The sequence below is a fragment of the Diadema antillarum genome, unplaced genomic scaffold (assembly GCF_040938485.1).
Source record: "Diadema antillarum isolate AM-2024a unplaced genomic scaffold, OU_Dant_1.0 scf00000114, whole genome shotgun sequence".
Lineage (NCBI taxonomy): Eukaryota > Metazoa > Echinodermata > Echinoidea > Diadematoida > Diadematidae > Diadema > Diadema antillarum.
The window spans coordinates 1448629-1472564 of NW_027271003.1; the positions used below are offsets into that span (position 1 = coordinate 1448629).

General features: G+C 37.6%; 1 protein-coding gene across 1 annotated transcript in view; it reads left to right on the forward strand.

Annotated features, from left to right (window-relative positions):
- Positions 1-23936, forward strand: part of LOC139719778 (mannosyl-oligosaccharide 1,2-alpha-mannosidase IA-like) — an 89738-nt gene that overhangs the window by 29176 nt on the left and 36626 nt on the right. The window contains 3 exon segments of the mRNA XM_071631161.1: positions 2026-2149; positions 3961-4054; positions 11395-11510. Of these exon segments, the coding sequence (XP_071487262.1) occupies positions 2026-2149; positions 3961-4054; positions 11395-11510 (334 nt within the window).

Genomic DNA, 23936 nt, shown 5'->3' on the forward strand with positions numbered 1-23936 from the left:
TATTTTCGCATATAGATATTTTCGCAAATTACGAGGTCATGACCATTTTTCGTGAGATGTTGTTTTTGCGAATTGAGACACAAAGCTGTCGTAAGTGCACTATTACACCAGCGCATAGGCGACATTTTCGAATGTTGTTAAATTCGCGGTCCTGTACAGTGATTCATGAAGTTTGTGAAAATTAAACCCTCACGAAAATAAGAGCTTATACAGTATCCGAGCCAGGCCAACCTTCCCACTCCTCCGTACAATGTATTTCCACTCTACCGGGTCTGCGATGGTGCCCATCAGCTCTTTCATTTAGTGGCCATTAAGAAGGGCGTTGTAATGCACACCATGTAGATGGCCAGCTTCATTTGCAAACGCTTGTGTCCTACTCACCTAGTCTGGCTACCAGACTTTTTATCCTCTTATTAAAAACAAAAACAAAAACAGAAACACTCTTCCCCCCAAAAAAAAAGAAAAAAGAAAAAAGAAGAAGCAACGACAACAATAACAACAACAAACAAAACACCTTTGTATTTCCCTCTAGCTGAATCTCAAAACATCAAAGCGCATGGTCTTGTGATAGTACAATGTAAATGTACAGTGTATCATCTCCAAACTGACTCCACAGCAAATATTTCTTCCTCCTACACCCAAAATGAGCGCTGTAAAAGTGGATATATTTTCATGCGAGTGATTTTATTTCATAATAACAGACCATTCATTCATTTATTGATATGTTTACTTGCCTTACTGGGAATTGCAGTTGCCCCTGGCCAGCTGGCAAGTTGGTTTGTAGCAGCCTTAAGTAGCAGAGCAGGGCATGTTGCTTATTTCAGAGAAGGATTTGCATCACACATGGGAGTTTACAGAAGAGCATCTAATAATACCTACAGAACGGCCATCAATGAAATTAACTGTCCATCCCCACAGAGTGGGGAAATGGACTTGAATTGCAATCATAATGGTACACTTATTTCACACTCAATTTTTAGAGTCTTTGGATTATTAAATGTAAACCATGGCTTTGACTTCACCTTTCTGAATACAGGCCAATGTGCCCAGAACCTAGACTACAGATTTTAAAGGGGAGGGGGGGGGGGGGGGGGGGGGGGGGGCAAAGCGAAGCCTGGAAATCAGCACTCCAGAACACGTGTTTGTAAACAGAGCTCATTGTGCATTCAAACGTGGTAATATTATTGTTCATGAGGGAGTGCATAGCTAGATTCCACCAGGAGATATTTTCCTGGGTAGGTCTCCACGCCGATGCGCCGCAGTCATTTGCGGAGATTCGGTGCCTGACGAAGGCACACGACACGTTTTTAATGCGATACAGTGCACAAGACTGTCGCAGACATCCATCCTCCTTCTGTTGGTGTCATTATCATCATCATAATATTATTTGCAAATACCTGAGCCTGTTAGGGTAGTGTTCCAGGCATTGGCTTTCACGTCGAGGCTTCCTGTGTTGAGGAGGAGAGAAAAAACATCAACAACAGTACTGTAAACTGAATCTGTTGTGTACAGTGTTGAGTCATATCGGGTTTGTTTTCTTCTCTGTTAGTATGATATGGGCATTTTAAATTCCAACATTTCAATATTTAGTAAATAAATGAATGGGAATTTTAGCTGGCATTATTACTCCATATCTAAAATCAAGTTGGGTTTCAAAATGACCTATATTATTGTGGTACATACCAATTAAAATGTCCATGTTGTTTGTTGTTTTATCATTCCATCAATTGTATGATTTTTTTTTTTTACATTGCTTGCCTTTGAACTTATAACATCATAACATTATGTAACAATAATTTTAAGTCTGGTGGCAAAAAACAGCTACAATAAAATCAAATAAAATCATGTTTTTCTACAAATCCACGTGGCTACCACATGCCTTGATCTTTTTCTTGTACACTTGTCATGGCTATTATTCTTCTCTTTTATGTTTTGTCATCGCATGTTATTATGTAGTGCTGTTTTTTAAATTTATACCATCATTAATGAATGCTATCATCATCAAATCTTTTAATTTTCTTCCAGGGGGAGTGCAAGAAATTGGGGATGGGCCTCTGGTGGCTCTTCCATCCTCTCTGAGTTTGGCTCCCTCCACCTGGAATTTGGCTACCTCTCAGAAATCACTGGGGATCCCAAGTATCAGCAAAAGGCAAGTACTACCCTGGTAATGGAAGACAATAACTACATATACGTAGATGCAAATTCCACAGCACTTTAGTGTCTAAGATTTGTTATACTTGTATGGGACGAGTTTTGATAGCAAGTTTTCCTGATAAAGGGACAGACAATGTAGCCAAGAAAACTGCAGATTAGGTTGATTTGCCTAAAAAAAATGTAAGAGGATATTTGTCTTCAGTATGATCTACATTTTTCCTATTTCAGCCACCTCTCAAGAGGAATTTCACAATCTCAGAATCTTTTAGAACATTGAACCTCTTGCCTCTTATGAAGAACAGTAATCTTCTATAAAATTGACCCTCTGTATTTACTTGCCTAATCTCTTGCACACCTGATTGTATACAAAACTGTATTTAAAGCTGATATTTCCAGTAGCCTTGTGGTTGGCTTTTCTTACTGTGTGTGGTAGGTTTATGGATAATTTGTTACCTGTCCCGCAGAAGGGCCCTAGCATGAAATTTGACAAAATTTGCAATCATCATTTCAGCCTTCAAGCCTTTGGGCCCTTCTGCCACGCAAGTGACAAATTTTTTGTCATTTTATTGTTTAGGATCTGAAAGAATTTTAAACTCCCAAAAGAGAATGTTTTGTTCACTCCAGCCTTTTGATACTTGATAACAATTATAATAGTAACATAGGTGCACTTTGTAGGACTTAAAAGAATGAACATGATGTAATAGTGATTATAGAAGTGGTTATGGAACATCAATTATGGCTACAAGAAATATCAATTTGCTGGAAGAAATTTTCTACAAAGCACAACTACAGTACACTGTGTACTAGGATTTATCATCGATGTGTGTGGTTTTGTTTCAAGCCTATCCTTTAGTATCAAAGTGGTACTGTGAATAGGGTAACTATAAATTCACGCTATTCTGCCACTCATTGCTATAGGTCAGTTCGTCCACGCATCTAAAGTTTTGTTGATAGCATTATAACAGAGACTGCTTCTGATAAACAGATAGCCTGCCTAAAGCTTGCCCAGTGTAACGGCAAATATATTCATGAATTATTGAAGTGCATTCAATAAAGAACAGCCGTGGAATTAGATTGGATAGCTTGTTGATGGGTCCTTTGAGGGAAAATATCCATAAATTTGAACTCATTTGCAAACCAGCCTGTTTGTACCACTTATTTTCGAGGCATGTTAGGCCACAGACAGAAGCAGAAAGATTCTCTAATGTAGTGCACTTGCCACAAATGGATATCCTTGCCAAAACTCCTGTCAGATCCCTTTCAGCTCCACTCAATTTTGTTTATAAGAATACAAAGTCCATTTCTTATATAGTTCCTCCCTCTGTTCTCAGACAAGCAATTTTGGTATTGCTACCCATTCAGAAATGAACATCAGGAGTGATTTGAGCTGTGGTATCAAAGTGTTGATTAAAGAATAAAAACTTCTGAACCATCTAATCAGTTCACATCACTTAAAGTTGTTTGAAAGCCACAAAATGTCATGGAAAATAAACTGATACAAGGATCATCATAGTCAATCATGTGGTAGAATTGTACCACATTTCAAAGGATGATATTTGATGCTGTATTACAAGATAAACTGACACCCACCTTAATAATTGTCAGTATCTCTTATGTGTGAGAGGGTTTTTTTTTTCATCCAAAATATTGTTCTTTTGGTTTCAAGTTTTTTTGAAAATCCATGATATCTTCTGCAAATCCATGAAGTCTTACAATAATACCTTTTGTGTGTGAGACTATCTTATGTGTGATGCTAGAAGAATCTGAAAGTGTTTAATTTTTTACCTTCTTCTTTTTGATTTTCAGGTGGATAGGATTCGTGAAGTATTGAAGGATGTCAAGAGACCCGATGGCCTTTATCCCAATTACCTGAACCCAAAGACGGGCAAATGGGGGCAAAGTATGTACTTTAATAATTACTTCTATCTCTTTGAGTAGTTACTGTAGAAGCTGAATATTTCTTGGGGGTTATGCTTGTGCAAATTTTGCGAGTCACAAAAATTCATTGATTTAAAACAGCCCGCCAAAATATCGCCATACAGTTGCATGAGTGCTATTCAAGCAGCATGGGTAGGAAGCAGCTGCGCACAGATGCTTAGCGTGGTACTGTATTAAAACGTCAATATTTTTGCGTGATTAATTTTTCCTGCTGAGCGGCTCCAAAACGTACTAGTCTTGAATATGCGCTATGCAATTGTACACCCATTCAAGATGTGCAGAGAAAATTGTGAAGAGATTGGCACGGGGTTTAGAATTCCTTCTAGCCAGAATTAGCACGAAATAGGACAAATGAATGTACCTCAAAAATGTCTGCGTTCACTTGCACACCTATAGTCCATGGGCCAAGACCCGAAAAATGGGTTGTTGGTACCACCTGAGGTGGCAGAACCTTTTTGGTGTCAATGTGTTTGTCGGGCATAGATATGCTTATCAAGCTATGATAGCATTTCCAAATGAGTAGCTTAGTCATAATAAATGATTGTTAAACCAATTTGGTCTCATTTTTATATCCCTATACTTCTGAATCGAAACTAACCGCTATACAAAGATGAGCACTGTCTTCCGTATGTCCACATGTGTTCTGTTGTAAACGCGGTGCGCTTAGTCTTTGTTCAAGGCAGCGAAGGGAATATCCGAAGGGTTATGATGTCCACAGATGTCACGCGGTGCGCTTAGTCTTTATCTAGACCAATGTACCGTTATCATATCTAAAGTTCCTCATAAAAGGGATTATCTATACTGTTTTTACACTACCCTCTCAACAAATACATCAGTTTTAAACGAAAATCACTCTGTTCATGTACAATATTATGCATTATAATGTTTTGTAGTGTACCGGTACATTGTTTTTGCATTGTCTTTTATTGTTGAATGGAAATAAAGTGACATTGGCGTGGTGTTAGCGTTTTCACCGTAGCGTTTTCGCCGGAAAATGATGAATAATTGAAAAATACGGTAAAATTCACGAGGAATTGCTTTTGTTGTTGTTGTTGTTTTCAGATAAAAGGATATACACTGTATCATAAGCTTTGGATGCTCCCTTCGCCGTCTAGAATAAAGACTAAGCGCTGTGGACATCATAACCTTTGGATATTCCCTTCGCTGCCTTGAATAAAGACTAAGCCCACCGCATTTAGAACAGAACACCTGTGAACATACCATAGAGCTGCATTTTACAGCTCTATGGAACATACAGAAGACAGTGCTCTTCTTTGTATAGCGGTTAGTTTCGATTCAGAAGTACAGGGATATAACAACGAGACCAAATTGGTTAAAAATTCATTTATTATGACTAAGCTACTCATTTGGAAATGCTATCATAGCTTGATAAGCATATCTATGCCTGACAAACAAAATGACACCAAAAAGGTTTTGCCACCTCAGGTGGTACCAATATCTGTCCTGGCCCATGGACTACTACTGATATGCTGAGGCAGAGCATACATTTTATGCAAGCAGTGTGATATTTGCATTCTGGATTGCAAACTCAATCAGCTGTGAAATTTGTTTTGCAACTCTAGATGGCAAAACATGCCCACAAAATATTTGACATCTTCTGTACAATACTGGCCATGCCATGCTTTAGAAAAAAAAAACAAAAACAACAACAAGCTTAGTAAAATGTACGGCATATGTATATTAACTGCGAGTCAAGTATTTTTTTTTTTGTGTGTGTGTGAATAGGGACTTCCCGATAGTTTTACAAGTGGTCAAATTCACAACTGGAGCACAGTAATTTGCGGGGAAATGTATGGAGGTTGCATTCATGTTGGGATCAAAATTAGTATTTTCGTGTGTTGTTAAATTCATCAGTAGTATGCGACTTATGAATTTGGTGAAAACAAAAGCCCCACAAAATGTGTGATGTACACAGTATACCTTGATGTGGTAATTACTGTGAGCTATCCCCTAAAAATGGGAGAGAGCGTGATGCCCAGTGTCAGACACCTACAGGGCATCATGTACTTGTAGTCAACGGTCTGAAGTGACCAATGCCTACTTAAGTGCTTTGTTATTATGGCCAAGTAGCCTCGGGAGAAACCAATTACTTTATAATGCAGGTTTAGTTCTGAGTGGCGAAACAGGTATTCTACTCTCATTCATTCGACTATAAACCCCTCACTTGTTTTTGTCTTGAGCAGTTAATGACCAGCTTGAGAATCTAGATCTTACTAACAATATATCATTCTCTGCTAGTAATCTTAAGTTTCTGTATCATTCAATTTCAATTCTACTAGATAAGTGAAAAATAAAGAACCACCCGTACATTTCCTCTTTTTTTTTGTCTTCTGTTTTGTGTGGTCTATTTTAATAATATTTTTATCAATCCAGATTGAATAATACACTCTCATTCAATACTTGAGGTAGAGCTACAGCAAAACAAAAACAAAATTAGCAAAAAATGATAATGATAATGATAATGAATAACATTTGTATAGCGCTTAATACTGACCCCCAACACAGCAGCTCTGTTCATATTTCACCTCTGTCTGTACAAATGATAATTTATTCAAGAAATAGGATGTTGCAGCATACATTTGTAGTTCTAAGCAAACCTTTTGCAATATGTTTTTCACTATTCAAAATGGACATTGCAGTCATTTATTGTTTGCGAGTGACTCGATATTCATTGAATAGTAAATATTGTAACTGTCTGCATGTGTTTGTGTAGTGTGAAAATTTAGCTCATCAATCAAAGGTAACAAAGTCTGTATATCATTCCCGTTTTGATATATTTCAACTCTTTGCGGATATCCAGTGATATAGCTGTAGCTAATGAAAGCAGATTACTGTAAAAGTGGAAATTTGCGTGGTGTTGAAATTTTCGCGTATTTCGCGCAACCAGAAACTACCGCGAAAATAAAAGCACGCGAATATTTTTGCTAGCCATATGTTCCTGTGCGTGATGTCTTGATTCCGCGGAATTAAAAACACGCGAAACTCTTCTTACCTGGCCAAGCGCGAAAGATTAGTCATGCGAAAATATCCACTTTTACAGTATTATGAAGAGACTTCCTTTGTGTTCTCAAGAAAATATCATCTGCGTAGTCTACGTAATGAGAGCATAAGCCATTACCAGGCCGTGGGCACTCAGAGAGCTAATTCCCACAGTGTGAAGCCTCATCATTCGCTAAATTTCAATTCTCGTACATTCATGAATGAGCACTGTAAAGCTGCTGCATGTCAGAGTAGTGCCCAGGGGCAAGCATTAAATGATCTGTAAACTTGAAGTCATTTGCGTTAACAGAGCAGATAATCAGTTTTGGTATACTGCCATTGACAAACAGTGCAGAGACTATTGGGCCGAAGTACATTAAATTTGAGTTTATGTATGTGCACATGATATACCTTAAATATCTCAATGAAGAATTGTAATCCTTTTCTCTCAAATGCCTTGAGACCTAATGACAATACAACATAATATACCTGATTGTGACTTTATTATTGACAAAGAACAAATCAAAATCAACTGGCAATAATGTACACCCCCCCCCCCATATCTTCGAGGTTTGTATAGCCAGCACTTTATATACACTTGTATCTCTGCATATTTCAGTTAGGCATATGATTTGGTATGAACAGCCAAGCTTTGGCCGCAAAATCACTTTCGACATGACAGGAAAAAGAAAATTTTATGGAAACATACAGATACAGGAGATAGTGACATTATTGACAATATATGAGAGCATATTAGATGACAATTCCTTGGGATAAATCTAGGTATTAATGTCATATGTTGTAGAGATAGTTAACACTAGCTGGGTTTTGAGATATATTCAAGAATAGATAGGTTTACATGGTGCAGTGTATTATTAAGTTTGGGAAGGTTCATTCAGTTTCAATCTATCATGCAGTAACATTAGTGGGACCTCCTAGAAATACCAATAATGAACCTAGGCAGCATGTGACTCTTCAAAATTTAAATTGCACTGTAAAGTGTAATGTTAGATTATCATAAATTGGATTGGGGAGCTGTAATCTACAGTTTTCACAGTGGAAGGATTGGTAGATCGGTCCACAGACCAACAAGAAGACTGCCGCCAGAAAGGTAAACATTACCAAAATTTCGCAGGCATCGATCAATTTTCTACGCAGAATGAATGAAACATGGCTAGGGTATGTTTACGTAGATTTCAGTGGATCGGGCTGTGCTGTGTTCACATGCTAACACCAGCGGCTTATCATGTTGCACCCTGGGTTATGTTACTTGGTATTACTACTTGTTGGAGACACCAGTGCAGGAAAATAGGAATGTGGAAAGCTATAGTATTTTTAATGTTAATGAATATATTCCTCTTTTAAGCATCTTGCCCTTTTCATGCAATTTATGCAGCATATATAAATTTCCATTATACTTCCCCTCAATATTAACATGCCCTTTAATTCATAATATGTGCAACAGCTGCAGTTAATATGAAATCATACTGTGTACTCTTCGGCAAACATTGAAAGGTACAGCAAACACATATATATTTTTTTTCCCTACCACATGTCCACGAGATGAAGAGAAAGTAGCTATAGAACTGCTTCTCACATTGCCCCATTCTCAGTGCTATGATTCCGTTGACAATAAAAACCCACAGCAACACACACACACACACACACACACACACACACACACACACACACACACACACACACACACACACACACACACACAAACAGACACACACACAAACAGACACACACACATTAGGATTTTCGTTTCCCTCAGCAGTGGATCAAATTTTTAGGGCACAGTCATACAGGGTTGCAGTTTGTACAACATAATTTATGGTGTGTGAGAACATGTTTACTTAGATTATATATAACTTGCACACCAGGCTTCTACATATTAACACAACTGCATCATCTTACACTTTATACATTTGGCCATATATTGGGGGTGTGGTATGTACATACAATGGCGTAATTTCTGAAAGAATCATCAATTGTATAAATTGGACTGTGTTTTGTTACAAAGATCATTTGTCAATTACCATCCTTATTATGTACATTAGATACAGAGAGGCCATATGTCTATATTGATCATTTTACTGTGGGTGAATTTCTTGTGTGGGGATGTGGGTATACCAGCATTCATCGATGCTGTGTAAACTTACAATCTTTACAGTATAGTGTATAGGACTTTGTGTCACAAGATTATATAGCAGTCATTTTATTAGATGCCAGTGTATCACAACCAAGACCGTTCAAACCATGTTTGAGAGATACATATGAATGCATTCATTTGTGGCACTCATGTGTGTTAATATCTGCAAATATGCCCATATATACACAGCTCAGTTAATTATGGTAAGAGTGAACTTCTGTATGCCAAATTTACGTCAGGCGTATGGAATTGCCAGGGTGTAGACAAATTAAAAAGAAAAGCAGGTCCAAATGACGGCAGTGGGTCCCCCACGGATGCCCCCGGTGGGGCATGCATTTTACCACTCACCATCTGCCCGTGTCCGGGGCTTATTTGCATGCAGTGCAGCGCAGATTAGATTCCACGCTTGATTGAGTCTATTGTTGAGGTGGAGAGTACTTATCATATGCATGGGTGGTTGAAAAATTGATTATCATATGCTGAAAAATAAATATTTCTACAGAGTATCGGTGAGGTCCAGTGCTTTCAACCCTGTGCATTTGATTAGTAATGGTGTAACAGTACCGTAAACATGGTGCTGTAAACATATTTCACGGTGCAGAAATTTTCATGCTGTCTGCTGTCTGTGAAACCAGCGGAAAATTAGAAACACGTTGGTATTTTGCCGATTTCCCCACAGAAATACACTTGTATAAAATGAAAAAAGAATAGGAAAAACTTGTCTACCTAATCATTACTTACCCGAAGGAGCACAAATTTGATAACATTAATATTTCCTTCTTTTTTATACATATGATATTCTTAAATGACTGAAGATAGCATATATGGTTGTCTGCTTAAATCTCTGTTCATGATAATTATTTTAATAGCAAAACTGACTCCTTTCTGACTACACTGTACAATGCTAAATAAATCATGCCAGTGCAATACTCATTGGCCTCAGCATTGAAGGTGAGTGCTGCCGTATGTACAGTATGTAAAGTATACTTGTACCAAGTTTTGAAGCTCATGTAGGATTTCATGGTAAACTTCAGAGCTTTAATGGCTTAGTCATCACTCCATTTTGTTCTACTGCACCCTCAACTGGATACAGATACTGGCAACATGTACTGTATGTTCATGTCTTCATTAGATAGCAAGTAGAGCTTTATCTTTTGTGCTAAACCAGTGGTAGTTGCTTTGATAGTCTAAAAGAGGGTAGGTATCTTTGTTTCATAAACTGATTAAGATGTAGTTGAGTACTGTATGTCTCCAATTAAAGATTGTATTAAGGATTAAAAGATTAAAAAGCACTAAAGGATTTCTTTTTCTTTTTCTTTCAAGAAATTCAAACTTGACTTTTCTGGCGATTTGCGGATTTAAGGTCACCAAAACGCTCTGATGCTTCTTCCACTTGCATCTCATGTATCTGGTATTCTGAAGATTGAATATTGATGTGCAGTGTATAAAACATCACATAATATTAAATGGGTTAGTCAAATACCGGTTAGCGATTGGCTAAACACAGTCACGTGATGGAGGCACATTGGTTATGTTCGCCCATGGGCAGAACATTTTTGTAATGTTCTCCCATGGGAAAAGATTTTCACGTAACAAATGACAAACGATACCAAACGATTGAACGATCATATGTTGCACGCATTTGATAGGATAAATTTGCCTATTCCATACAATGTGAAAAAGTGATGACCGATTATTGTAATGCGTATGAAAGTGTGATTTGACTAACCCATATAATATAACAGATGATGACTCTTGTTGTCGGGAACATGCCGAATGTTCCCTCCCCCGCCAATCATCATCTATATAATGTTTGATTATCAAGAATATTATGATTGATGTTCAATTCAAATATTACTTGTAAGTGTGGCATGGCAGTGATTTGTAAAGATTACTACATTACAAAAGCATCTCAGCATCATCATTTTTGTAGACTGTATGGACTTGTTCTTACTTTTGTTTGTTATTGTTTTATAATGATTGCTACAATGATGGATTGGTATGGTAACCCACTTTAATAGTGCATGTGCACCCGTCATGGAGAGCCCATAGGACACGAAACAGAAAAGTTTACAGCTAGCGATGTTGCACGAAGGTGTGTGTTTGGTGTTCATGTGTCATTGGTGGTCTCATTCCTCTCCCCGCAGTGCATGTCTCCCTGGGAGCCCTGGGGGATAGCTTCTACGAGTATCTCCTCAAGTCGTACATCATGACTGGGGGCAAGGACGAGGAGGGGAAACAGATGTACTTTGCTGCCGTCGAGGTAAGAACGGCAACAACAACAAAATGCTCCTGCCAATAATTTACGCATCATATTTTTTGCAAGAATGATATTTGTGGGGATTGGGATTTGGAAAGCGGTCGAATCGGCAATCAAGAGTCATAATGGATGGCATGAAAGATACATATTACCCTTTTTAAGAAGCAAAGCTTGTGCTTTGTGGAGATGATATATGCGTACAATGAACATTAGCCTTGTGTTACGGAAAAAAAAATATTTTAGAGCATTACCCTTGTGTTAGGGAAAAACATTTTTTTGAGCATTGTTAACTTTGCAAATTATATCATTGAGATTATGAAATTCATGAAAATAAAACCAACACGGGATTTGTACTGCATACAGTACTTCTCTCTCTTCATACAATCACTCCACCATTGTAAATTTGCTTGTGAATAATACCTTAACAATGTAGGTGCATTATGCAGAATGTGTGTGTCTGTTCGTCTGTTTGTCTGTTTGTTTTTCCAGACCTCTTGCTTTCTTCACCACAGTGTCTTATTTCTGAATAATCTGCAATATTCCCCCAATCACATGATTCATATGCTGCAAGGCATAGTGCTTCTTGTGTTGAAAGAGGCATTATCCCAGTAACATTACTGTGTTGAAAGAGACATTATCCCAGTAACATTACTGTGTTGAAAGAGACATTATCCCAGTAACAATGGGCGCAGTAGCAGACATACCATAAAATTTCGAAGATGAAGTGCCAATTACAAGCAGGAAGTTTAGGTTTGACCTTTCTGTTGTGTGGGTGTGCTGATTTCATTTAGCGAGAGGGAAGCCAGCCGATTCAATTGTGATCCGTCTCACCACAGTCTTGTGCGAGAAGGCTTCAACACACACTACCTGTTTGTCCATTATCAATCATATGTACGAGTAGGAGGAAAATAAAAAGGACAAAAAGAGTTTACCGGGTAAGCGCCGTGCCGACACGAGTTCAGGTAGAAAGGAGTCTCCAGCCCGATGAGTCGGGGGAGACCTATCAGTTATTCATGAGGGTGCCGCATGCAAAAATCATGCCTCCCGCGAGGTAAACTGTGAATAACTAATTGATTGTGACTGGCCCCGTCCTCCTGCCTCGCAGGACCCATTTGGAAAAACCAACTCCGAAGCAATCAGCCTCTTCTTCCGCTCTCCAAACAAGATTGCAATCTTATCCACTACATGTCTTTTATTTCACTTGTTTGTTTTTGTGTCTCTACTTATTGCGCTGATATACAGCAAGCAGCAAATAGCTGTTTAGTTATTGATGTTTTGAGCCTCGTTCTGGGCCAGTTCAAGCTCTAATGTGAAAGGGATTCATCACGTTTGGAGTAGATCTTGAATAAATTTTACGGCACACATCAAACTGCACCAAATCTATCTCTAATGACAGATTACATCAGCATGGTGATCCATTTGATTCACACAGTAAATTCTGCCTATAATTACCAAGTTTGATACCTTTCTGAAGCCATTATCCCTCCCCAATCTCAATTTAATTTGAAAAATTTACAAATCTCATGTTCCTTTTTTTTTAAAAGGAGGTAATAAGCCACGATAAAGTTGTATTCACCTTGACATATGCTGACCTCTTGTATACAGTGTGCTCCTACAAACATGGCAGTTGTGTTTTTGTGGGCGATTGTTGTTGATTAATAGTCAAGCACAGCAAAAAACTAGAGTATCTTCATAAAGTTAAGAATCAAAGTGCAGGACAGTATAATATTTCTGATTCTCCATCTCATTGCTTCATTTATTGATTCACTGCGTTCAGATAGGACAAACACAGATGTCTACACATCAAAAGATGTGAGTGCTATAGTTATACCCCAGTGCAGTATTGTCCCTTAATAGCAAGTTTTCTGCTTTCTTTTTGACTATCTCTGATATAATGTCCGAGTGACTATGATAAGCTTCGGCAGATTAATTTTTCATTTTCTTCCCGGGGATGGGGGTGCTGTTTCAAAGGTTATGAAAAAGGATGAAATCAGTTCTACGTTGTCTGATTAACTGTCAGATCAGGCATTAGTGCCTTTCTATCACAGCGTTGTCTGCATAAAATATTTAAGGACTACCACTTGTCACTTTTGTTTTAAATGTTTCTATGATCAGTACTCTCTTATTTTACTGTCCATTGAACACTCCTTCTGGATGTCGGCAGAAAATCAGAGCACAATTATCTGCAGTGTTCAGGAGAAGCAGGCTATGACAGTAGTACAAGATATTTGCTATAAATGTCTTTGCAGCAGTCACGGTATTTGAAATGAGTTTAAGTCCCACCGGTCCCGGGACGGGGACGTGCCGACAGCGATCATGAGATCAAGAAGCATGCGATGGTCTGTCCAGTTTCAATATGCCCAGAGTAGAGGACCTCTCCCTTCCTCGCTCTTGTCCGTTGTTTGTCGTGGTCATACGCTGGTGTGTGCCAGGCAGACCCCTCATGAGTGGTCGTGTTTGTTGTTCAATTACACTGCTAAGACCCAGGGGAAATACGGATTAGGTTGGGTAAATAGAAGTAGTTGGTAGTCACCTCGCTGGAAATGGGTCGCAATGTCTGGAGGAATCTGCGTTTATGAGAATTCTCATTATTTGCCCCAATTTTTTTTCCCCCTTTCCCCTCCAGCTGAGAAATAGCTGTGAATTCTCAGTCCCAGTCCTTGTCAGTTTTCTGTTTCAGAATATTTATAGAGTGTATTGCATTGGCAGAGGAGAGAAACTCTATCATACACAGATTTAGTTTTGTTTTAGTAGAGGAATTCAGATTAAATTGTGCTTGCAGAGGTACAGTACATGGAAATTAGAAATTTCATTTCCAATAACATTTTTTAGCAGCAATTGAAACTCAATGGGCAATGATGCCTTTTTCTTTTTGTATGTCTGAAGTATAAAACCTGTTTTGTCTGGAAATTGCATAAAAATCTCCTCTAATATCCATTACGTGGAATCACATTCTTAGTGGTGTAGATAAAGCAACAAAATGGTGTTTTGCCTCCAGTGGAAGTGCATCATTTCCAACAATCTCATAGCACTTAGAGCATTTTTGTCCCCGCTCCCTCTCTCCCTTGTCTATCGTGCTACGCTCACGTTTCTATCAATATTTGATTGGTCGTGACTCAATGAACCTGACTCGGCGGAAGTCCTTGGGTCGCAAGGCGATCGTGAACTCTGGATGTCTGCTTCTTTTGAGTTCTGCTAGTTGTGTGGTTACTCAGGTGACAAGAAGCCATGGAAACGGGCCAAACCATGCGGATCGGGATGCTGTCATGCTTTGTGTCATCTGCAAGATTTTGTGAAAATATTTGGTGTTCCGTATCCTGGTTGTATGCAAAAGCCAAATATATCGGTGATAATCCCCACTGCTGTTAGAAACATGTAATAAAGTACATGCTATGACTCGTATGAGCAATATGGAAAAACCAGCATATATACAGTATATTTTATATATTAATGTACTGTATATTGTGTATGTATATCATAAAGTAAAGAATGTGACAAAGTTCTCTTACTTTTTTATACCTATTCATGCAAAATGGGGAATTTTATACCATTCATAGCCAGTAGCATACTGTTCTATTATTAGTCAATTGGCTCGTACAGAAGGACTTTACACAGACACGTGGACACATCATTGCTCACAGACAGGGTGTTTGTCACTGCCAACTCTCATCTTATAAATGTCTCTTTATAAAATGGATATATATCGCTTCTAAAGCCAGGATCAATGTGTATGTTTGTGTGTATAGCGTGTGCGCTTTGTCTGTGTATGTGTTTGTGCATGTGTATAGTGTGTGCGCTTTGTGTGTGTGTATTTGTGTGTTTGTGTGTGTGTATGTGAGAGAAAGAAAGAGAGAGAGGGAGAGAGAAAGTGGTGGTAGGTATCTTTCACGGTAATATAAACTTTAATCCAGGGTGGTGGTACATGTGGGTATCTTTCACGGTAATATAAACTTTGATCCAGGGTGGTGGTACATGTAGGTATCTTTCACGGTAATATAAACTTTGATCCAGGTTGTGAAGGGTTCCTGATGAGACACCTCTCGAGAAAGAGGAAGCAGTTTTCAGTTGGTGTAAATGGATCCTCGTGTTTGATCTGAAGTGATCATTACAGTCATAATGATAATGATTAATGGAGAAGGGTTTGTATTAAACACCTGGATAGCTCTCGACAGTGAGATATCATATGCCAAACTTCCTTTTTCTCTGTAGCAACAGTGCCCGCTATGTGAAAAAAAAAATGACTACTTTTATAGAAATTTTCACAGTACATTTATTTTTGCATATTTAGCTAGCATGAATTCTAGAGCTCAAGAAAATATTGTCATCATTTTGGGGATACATATAGTAAAACAAGATTTTTTTTGATGGAAAGAAAGTTTAAACCAAAAATCTCACAACTTACTTGTTTAGCGGTGGTGGCCTGCGATGGATGTCGGTCGCAGGCCACCACCGCTAAACAAGTAAGTTGTGAGATTTTTGGTTTAAACTTTCTTTCCATCATGAACTCACCACAACGGTTAAACTTACACAAAGATTTTTTTTATTTGTGGAGATTTTCAAGAATTTCATGAGGAGCCGAGATTTGTGAAAGTACAATAAATGCAAAAGTATTTGTCTACACATTCCATTGAATGCCAGTGGCAATTCACAAAGGTTTCATGCCACGAAAACGGCCGTCAGCTGAAATCTGTTAAAGTTTGATGCCACAAATATTTCTGGTTTTGTAGTATAACTCTGTGAAGAATTAACAGTCACATCTCATACACACCAACAGACAGACAAGCACATCACGAATGTGCAGAAAGTAAATATTTATATTGCAGTGTCAAGTTTTCAGAAGGATTTGAATACATGAACATAAAGAAAAACACATGTCTATTGGAGCAAATTTTAAGAGAAAGAACAACAACATGGAGCAAATACCTTTCTAATGATTTGAATGTTTCTGTTATTAGAATGTTAGCTACTAGGTATACAGTACCTTGTGTACAAATTAAAAGAATATAACAGTAATTAGAATGATTACCTATATTTGAATTACTTTGCAGGAGTTTCCAAAGATGATAGCCAAATTTGAACTTTGGCCGTTCTAATATTCTGGTATTCCATTGCATTCAAATATTTTGAAGTGATGTACATGTTGTAGCTTCAAAGGCAGTTCATAACCTTTCTGTACAGTCATTCATTTTTTTTCCCCCTTCTCTCTTTTGTTCTATTTTTTTTTTCAGCATCATATGACATTCACATATGGTCTAGATACGTGTGTGACTTGCATTATATAAATAGAAATGCAGTCCAGTTTCATGCTGAATAGTGACAAAGTTCCTCAAATTACGTCAATTTTACCTTTAATAGGGATGTACAATGTACATATTGATGACTGCACATATTGTAAAGTTCTTTGAAATTTTTATTTGCATTCCCTCAGCCTTGAATAAATATTGTAGCATTTGGTATTTTGTCTAGATTGATTGTACTGCGTGGATTCTGATGTGAGTGCCATTAGTATGACAATGAAACAAAACATTTTGTCCATTGCCAGATATGAGTCATCAATTTGATTGAGAATCAAGTGGATTTTTGATCGAGATTATGTCCACTTTCCGTCCGTACTTATGTGCGCTCCCCCACCCACAAACAGTGCTTTACTACCGAATGCTGTAATAAATTGCACTCAACTTAAGCTTGTTTAACATGCATTTAGTTTAGTGAATCACAATCTTTATTGATTTTACCAATAAATCTTAACTATAGGACAGGGCGCTGGGCTACTTCCATTGCCTCGAAGCTCCAATGTATTTTTGAAGTAAAGAAAATGTTGGAAACTTTAAAAGTATGGTACACGTGGCAGAATACTTAAAAGTGTTTTATATGTTCTTAGAAAGAAAAAAGTAAATTGTACATTTGACAATCAGTAATCACAGTAAAATAATTGCAGTTGAAATGGTAGTAGTACAATATCAATTTTTGCTATTTAAATTGCTTTGAAAGAATCTTATTCTAACTTTCAACCAATACCATGCTAGGTTTTAATGGTTTCATATGTCATTTCAAGAGAAATTTCTGCCAGACATGCCATGTATTTGAAATAGTCTTCAGAACAAATTGAAATTGTTTGTGGTTTCTACCCATTACTAGCAGACACAAATAATTACACATGGGACTAATTCATTTGTTGTCTGCTTTGATGAGTAATTCAACATTAATGTGATTTTCATATTTTGGTCTTTGAGATATTCTGTTCCTAAAGTCAAACAATACATGAAGGTACTGTACACACTTTGATATCATGTTGTGCCTTTCACATAACAAGGAGAGAAAAGCAATGCTCACTGTACTCATACTGTTTTTCTTATTCTGTACCTAAACTATACACAGGCTTTAAATTGGAAAATTTGTGTGGCGACCACAGCAATGTGAATTAATTTCAACATGTTTACAAAGGTTTCCTCCAACCTCAAAGTAGCTGCTTTGTCACTGAGGCCTCTTATCCAAGGAATCATCAACCTGCGAAAGACCCAACACTCCCATCCCCCCCCCCCCTCTCTTTAATGCATACTGCATCAGGGCCAGTCCGCAACGATACTTGTCACTTACATGCAAAGGTGGCTGGTGTCATGTTCAGTTTCGGGGGAAGCCGTGAAATACGTTGTTCTCCGCCCACTGGAAAGTATCGAAATGGCGTGCAAACTTGAGAATGCACGAAGGCATTGTCGCAAGGGGGTAGTGATGACCCATATTCTGCCCTGTGGCGCCTTGACTGCAGTCGATGGATGGCAGAGCTCTTAAAGGCTCACTCTACTCTATGTTTGAGTGGATATTAAAGAGACACTCTCTTCCATGTACAAGTTGCCTTTATGATAGTATGATATCATAAAAGAAAAGAAAAAAATCTGAACAAAACATAAAAGTTTCATCAATATTAGACCAAAAGATTGTAACAGAATATTCAATTTCTGCAAGTTTTCCCATTACATTGACATCAGAAATCAGAAATGATTTACTTAGACTGCTAAAAGAATTACTAGTATTTGTGATGATTATTTAGCACCTGCAATTCCCCTGTTCAATAGGACAAAGCAATCCCTGCTAAGTAATTGCAACTACAGTATAGAGTCATTTAATGGAAAGGATGCAATTTCTTCTTTATGAACTTGTTTTATATAAAAGAAAATAAACTGAAGAAAAATTACAAAAATTGGATAAGAAATAAGGAAGATGACATTGTGAAATTTCACATTTTTTAAGGAAAACTTTTCCTGACAAGTCCTTATGAATATTCAAATCAGCAAGTTGACAATGTCATGCATTCACAATTTCTTATACATGTCATATACAGAAATGACAAAAAATCTCATATTTCGGCTGTACAGAAATAAGATTTGTCTTAAAACCACCCAAAATAAAAAGAACAAATATGAACTCTGATATATTTTGCTATGGGAACTTGTTTTTATTTGTATTAGCTAAAAATGTTTTTATTTTTTTTTCGAATTTCATGCGTAACATTCATGAAAAATTGTGAGGTATGACATCATCAATTTGTTCATTTGAATATTCGTAAGGATCGTTCAAGAAATGTTTTCAATTTTTTTTTCTCAAAATTTCAAAATGTCATATCTTCCTTATTATCAGATTTTTTTTTGGTCATATATGTATCATTTTGTGGAGACTATTTTTCTCTTTCTTTTGAAGTTTATTTATTTTTTGGGTGGATTTCTTCTTTAATGGAGGTCTAGCAGCCTGTGCCTCTTCAGTGGGCATCAGGTGAGAAATTATTTGATGTTTGATGCAATTTAAAGGTTTATCAGACTTTTAGGCCGGAATTCACGAAGGTGGTACAAATGAAACCATGGTTTTTTAAACCATGGACAAAAACCATGGAGCGCCAAATGTCGCATGGAATATTTCGTTACAAAATCAGTCATTTCGTCGATGAAACGATTATTTCATAACAAAATGACAACATTTTGTAACTAAATGAACAGTTCGTTGACGAAGCGGTCATTTTGTCGACAAAATTACCAATTTCGTAACGACATATTCCGTGCGACATTTGGCGCTCCATGTTTTTTTTGTCGATGGTTTAAACCATGGTTTCATTTGTACCACCTTCGTGAATTCGGGCCTTGGTAGAGAGTCTTTTATTGAATTGCCTTTTAACAGTTTGGAGTGTGTGTGGGGTGCAGAGCGGAGTTTCACGCAGGGTAGAGTGAAAGATTCCAAAGCAAAGAACTTCAAGAGCTACACCCTGGTGCACCTGTCAGATTGCTTGCTTTGATGGGGGTATTAGTCTACAAAAGGGTTTAAAATACTTTTTTTTTTCATTTGGATAATACTTGAAGTGTTTACGATCCCTATCATGCATGCACAGTGCAGCAAGTTACAGTGCTGATGATAAAACTGCCCATTGTCCACAAATACCCTTTAAAGGTATCGTATAGTTTTGGTTGAGATCTAATTTCAGGTTTCTAACATTTTCTTGGTGAGATAATGAGAAACCTCTTATGAAATATGAAAGAGCATGTATTTCCATGAGGAATTTAACATTTATTTGATGAAAATTGATTTTGAAATGGCTGAGATATCCAAAACAGAGCAATTCTAATAAAGTATGGGACCCACCTTTTATTACGCTCGCTTTGTTCTACTTTGTTTTTGGATGTTTCAGTAATTCTAAACCCGATTTTCATCAAATAAACTTTGAATTCCTCTTAAAATGATATGTTTTGTACTATTTCATAAATGTTTTCTTGGAATCTCGCAAAAAAGTGAAAAGCCCAATTCTCATCTCCGCCAATACTGTACTATCCCTTTAATCTCATCACGACCACTGTTGTAAGTTACTACAAGCGTCTTTTACAGGTGTGCAAGTGTAGGTGCCAGTAGTAATGGGAAGGTTTAATCAAAAAGTTTGGGTGATCAGAAATATGACACCTCTGTACTCAGGAGTAGAAAAACATTTCCAGTTAACCCGTTCCATACTGACTTCTGAAATGCCCATAGGTATTGTATGCAGGCTACCAGCTTCCCTTGTGGAATAGGTTAAACCTGTATTGTGGTGCTGGAAGTCAACAGGAAAATATTTATTTATATAGATGTATTTTTTATTTTCTTTATTTTTTTGCTGTTATGCATCCACAATATATCATGTTCTAGGTATGAACATGATGTGTGTACTCCATACAAGGAAATACTTTACCAGTCCGACATGTTCAAATGTGAGTCAGTACCTCTCACTGTACCTGAATCTGGGCAAATTGTTAGAATCATCTCCCATCTGGTTCTGCTTGTTTTACAAGTTTGAATGATAGGAATATTGTTGCATAACAGTTCAGGGCACAGGCTATATTTAAGCCTGAGCATCTCATTATCAGAATGATAGTGAGGCTTTAACCCCTAAGCCTAATTCTCTATCTTGTCATGGCTGGATTGGCTTGGGCAGTGAGTGTGAAATACCAACTGGATCTCTCTCAGTGACAGAGCTTGTGACCAGGATTGGATGTCAATGCATTGTATTAACCCGCTGTGGATGAGTCCCGAGTATGCTTGGGCAGGAGTCTATGGGCAGTGCTTTTGTAGCAAAATCAGTCGGTCTCTAATGGGTTAAAAAAAAGGCCATCAATCTCAAGCCATAAAACCAGTAAATAAGTTAGATTCACACAATGTTTGTGATCTTCAAAATTCCGTGCAAACTTTGTAGTTTTAAACAAGGATGCACAGCCACACGAAATCTTGTCTTTAAGATGAAGCTTTCGAGGAGAGCCACAATTGATGATTAAACCACAGAACTGGATAAAATTTATACACGCAGCACTAGCATTTTAATAACACAATAATGTGCAACGATATAGTAGTATACAGCATGAAATGCAGGTTGACCTGGATAAGGGGGAAAAGATTTCATGGAGAGGTCATACTAACTTTTGTGTTTGCTGATTATCATGTCCACATGATGCTCATCTACATTGTACAAGTGGGAACCCCCCATGGCTCATGGAAAGAGCATAACCACCAAGAAAGCTTGTGATTCCTAACAACCATCAACCAATCTTCACAATTGCTAGTTTTTGAATGCTTCTACGTGGGGCTATATCTGCCAGGAGCCAATCATTGGTGTTGAACAATTTGAGCAAATCTTACAGATTAAGAGCGGCGTGTGAACATAACTTTCTTCATCCTGCTTCCACATGACTTCAGATTGTGCACAACTCATGGGAATCCACACCTGCTGATGAGTTGCCAAATATGGTTGGACAGGTGTATGGTGGAGACAAGATAACCAATATAAACAAAACAAACTGGTTATTGTCTGTCTCAAAGATGGACAGTCATGGATGTTACATGTGAAGATGTATTTGTTTGCTTTATTGCACTTTAATAGTAGGACACAAGACTTAATATGTTTGTTGTGCTTGCGGGGAACAACAAATAATTTAGTATTTGTGTCAGATGCCTGAACCTGATGCAAAGTTTGCGCGGCTGAATTTTGAGCATCATTCTTGTTTGTGTGTAATTGCCCATAGCTCATAATCCCCATTATGAATTGTGTACAGCTTTATGATGTGCAGCACACACACAGCCAGTGAATCATGCACATCAGAAGTTGAACGTTTTTGATGAGTGTACTTCGGTGCACATGCACATGTATTTGCTGATGGGCATTCTATTCTAGCAGCCTTCATTAGTTGTCTTATCTGATATTTATACATTTTATGGTTGAAATATTTAAAGGTAATGTGAAAACCAGAAAAGATGCAGAGCTTTACAAATTTCCTTATAACTTTTTAGGTCTTATTCTGGTATACATAACTTCTCCCACTCTGTTTCTCTATGATGCTATTGTATCTAAAGTCGACTGGAATTTTGTGTATCGTTGTGCTTTAACTCTGTAGACAATGGACACTCCTGGCGCCCTTTAGATTCTCAAAACTTAGTATGTCCTTTGCTGCTATTTAGTGGTCATGTACAGATGAAACTTTTGTTGAATTGGGAGGGATTGCTCAAAGGAAAATATCGTAGAGTCTCGACTCCGTCTCCAGCGGCATGGATGCCAGCCTAATAGCGTGATTGATGAATGGGAACAGACCTCAAAAGGCATGTCACTGTTGTTTGGTACTCCCCATCTCACAGCTGATCTCTCTCATTTGGATTTCCCCCTCAAGGACTCCAGACACATGTTTTGTAGAGTGTTACTTCAAATCCGCACAGACACATAAGTTGTAAGTCCAATTAGTTGGAGAGAAGAAAGAGAGAAAAACAAAACAAAAGAGAAAAAAGAGTAAAAAAACAAAACAAAAGAGAAGAAAGAGTGAAAGAAAACACCAAAACAAAGTAGAACAACAACATGATCAATGGAATCAAAGTAGTCCTCTCACCAGTATTTATACTTCTCACTCTACAGTAATTCTAGTTTGCAGGATTGTTCTTTGAGTTGTATTCGTGTGACTTCTAGTGATAGTAGAAGTAGAAATAGTGTTTTGTCAGCAGTAGCAGTAAAAGTTGTGCAGATACATGTAGACACAATAGAGGCCTTGGAAGTATTGATAGTAATAATACTTATGTGAAAATTTTCTGAGGTATAATCCCCAGTCCAAATGTGTTTGAGGTATTTTCTGGCTGTAGATACATTGTAAACAAAACAATGTTTTAATTATAGGTTGAAACACCAATTTGAAATTTGTTTGAGCTACAAACTACTTCCAGTGAAGGAGAAATACCATTTAGAAATATTTGTATAGCATGCATATTTTGACCTTTATTTCCTGGGTTAAATGGCAGAAAGCAACTGCACAGTTACATCTTCCAAATTATGATTAGATTATTTTCAGGTAAATGCAGAATCAAAAGAGAAGAGATCACATCACTTTCATGTATGCCTTTTGAAACACATTTTGGAATGTGGTTCTCTCTGTCAAGCTAGATACATTGTAGATACAGCCATGATTTGTAAGAGCTGAGGTAGCAAATTTAAGTCTGAAGGAGTAAACCTGTGACCCAATATGTAGGCCAATGATGCACCGTAATTGCCAAGTGATAGTCTTTGGACAGAAGAGTAAACATACTGTCAATGGAGAGAAACCTAACTCTCCCTTTAACTGTAGAAGCAAGTGAGACCACAAAACAGCACAAAATCGCAGTCGCGCCCCCCTTGTAAGAGAAATAGGCAAACTATTGATTTTGTGCTGAATTTCACTGCCGCGCAAATACTGCTTCTCACTGTACAGATACTCTTGGGTATTAAAGGTGAGGCCGGCTGGGGCAAGGGAGTAGAGTGTATCATGTTAATTGCTTCTCTGTCTCCAAGTTGACTATAATACAAAGATTAAATGCCATAAGGTAGAGATTGATTTTTTTTTGATGTTTTTTTGTCAGAGTCAGACATAAAGTATGAAAATTGTGATCTGTTTCAAACATTAACATGTTTTT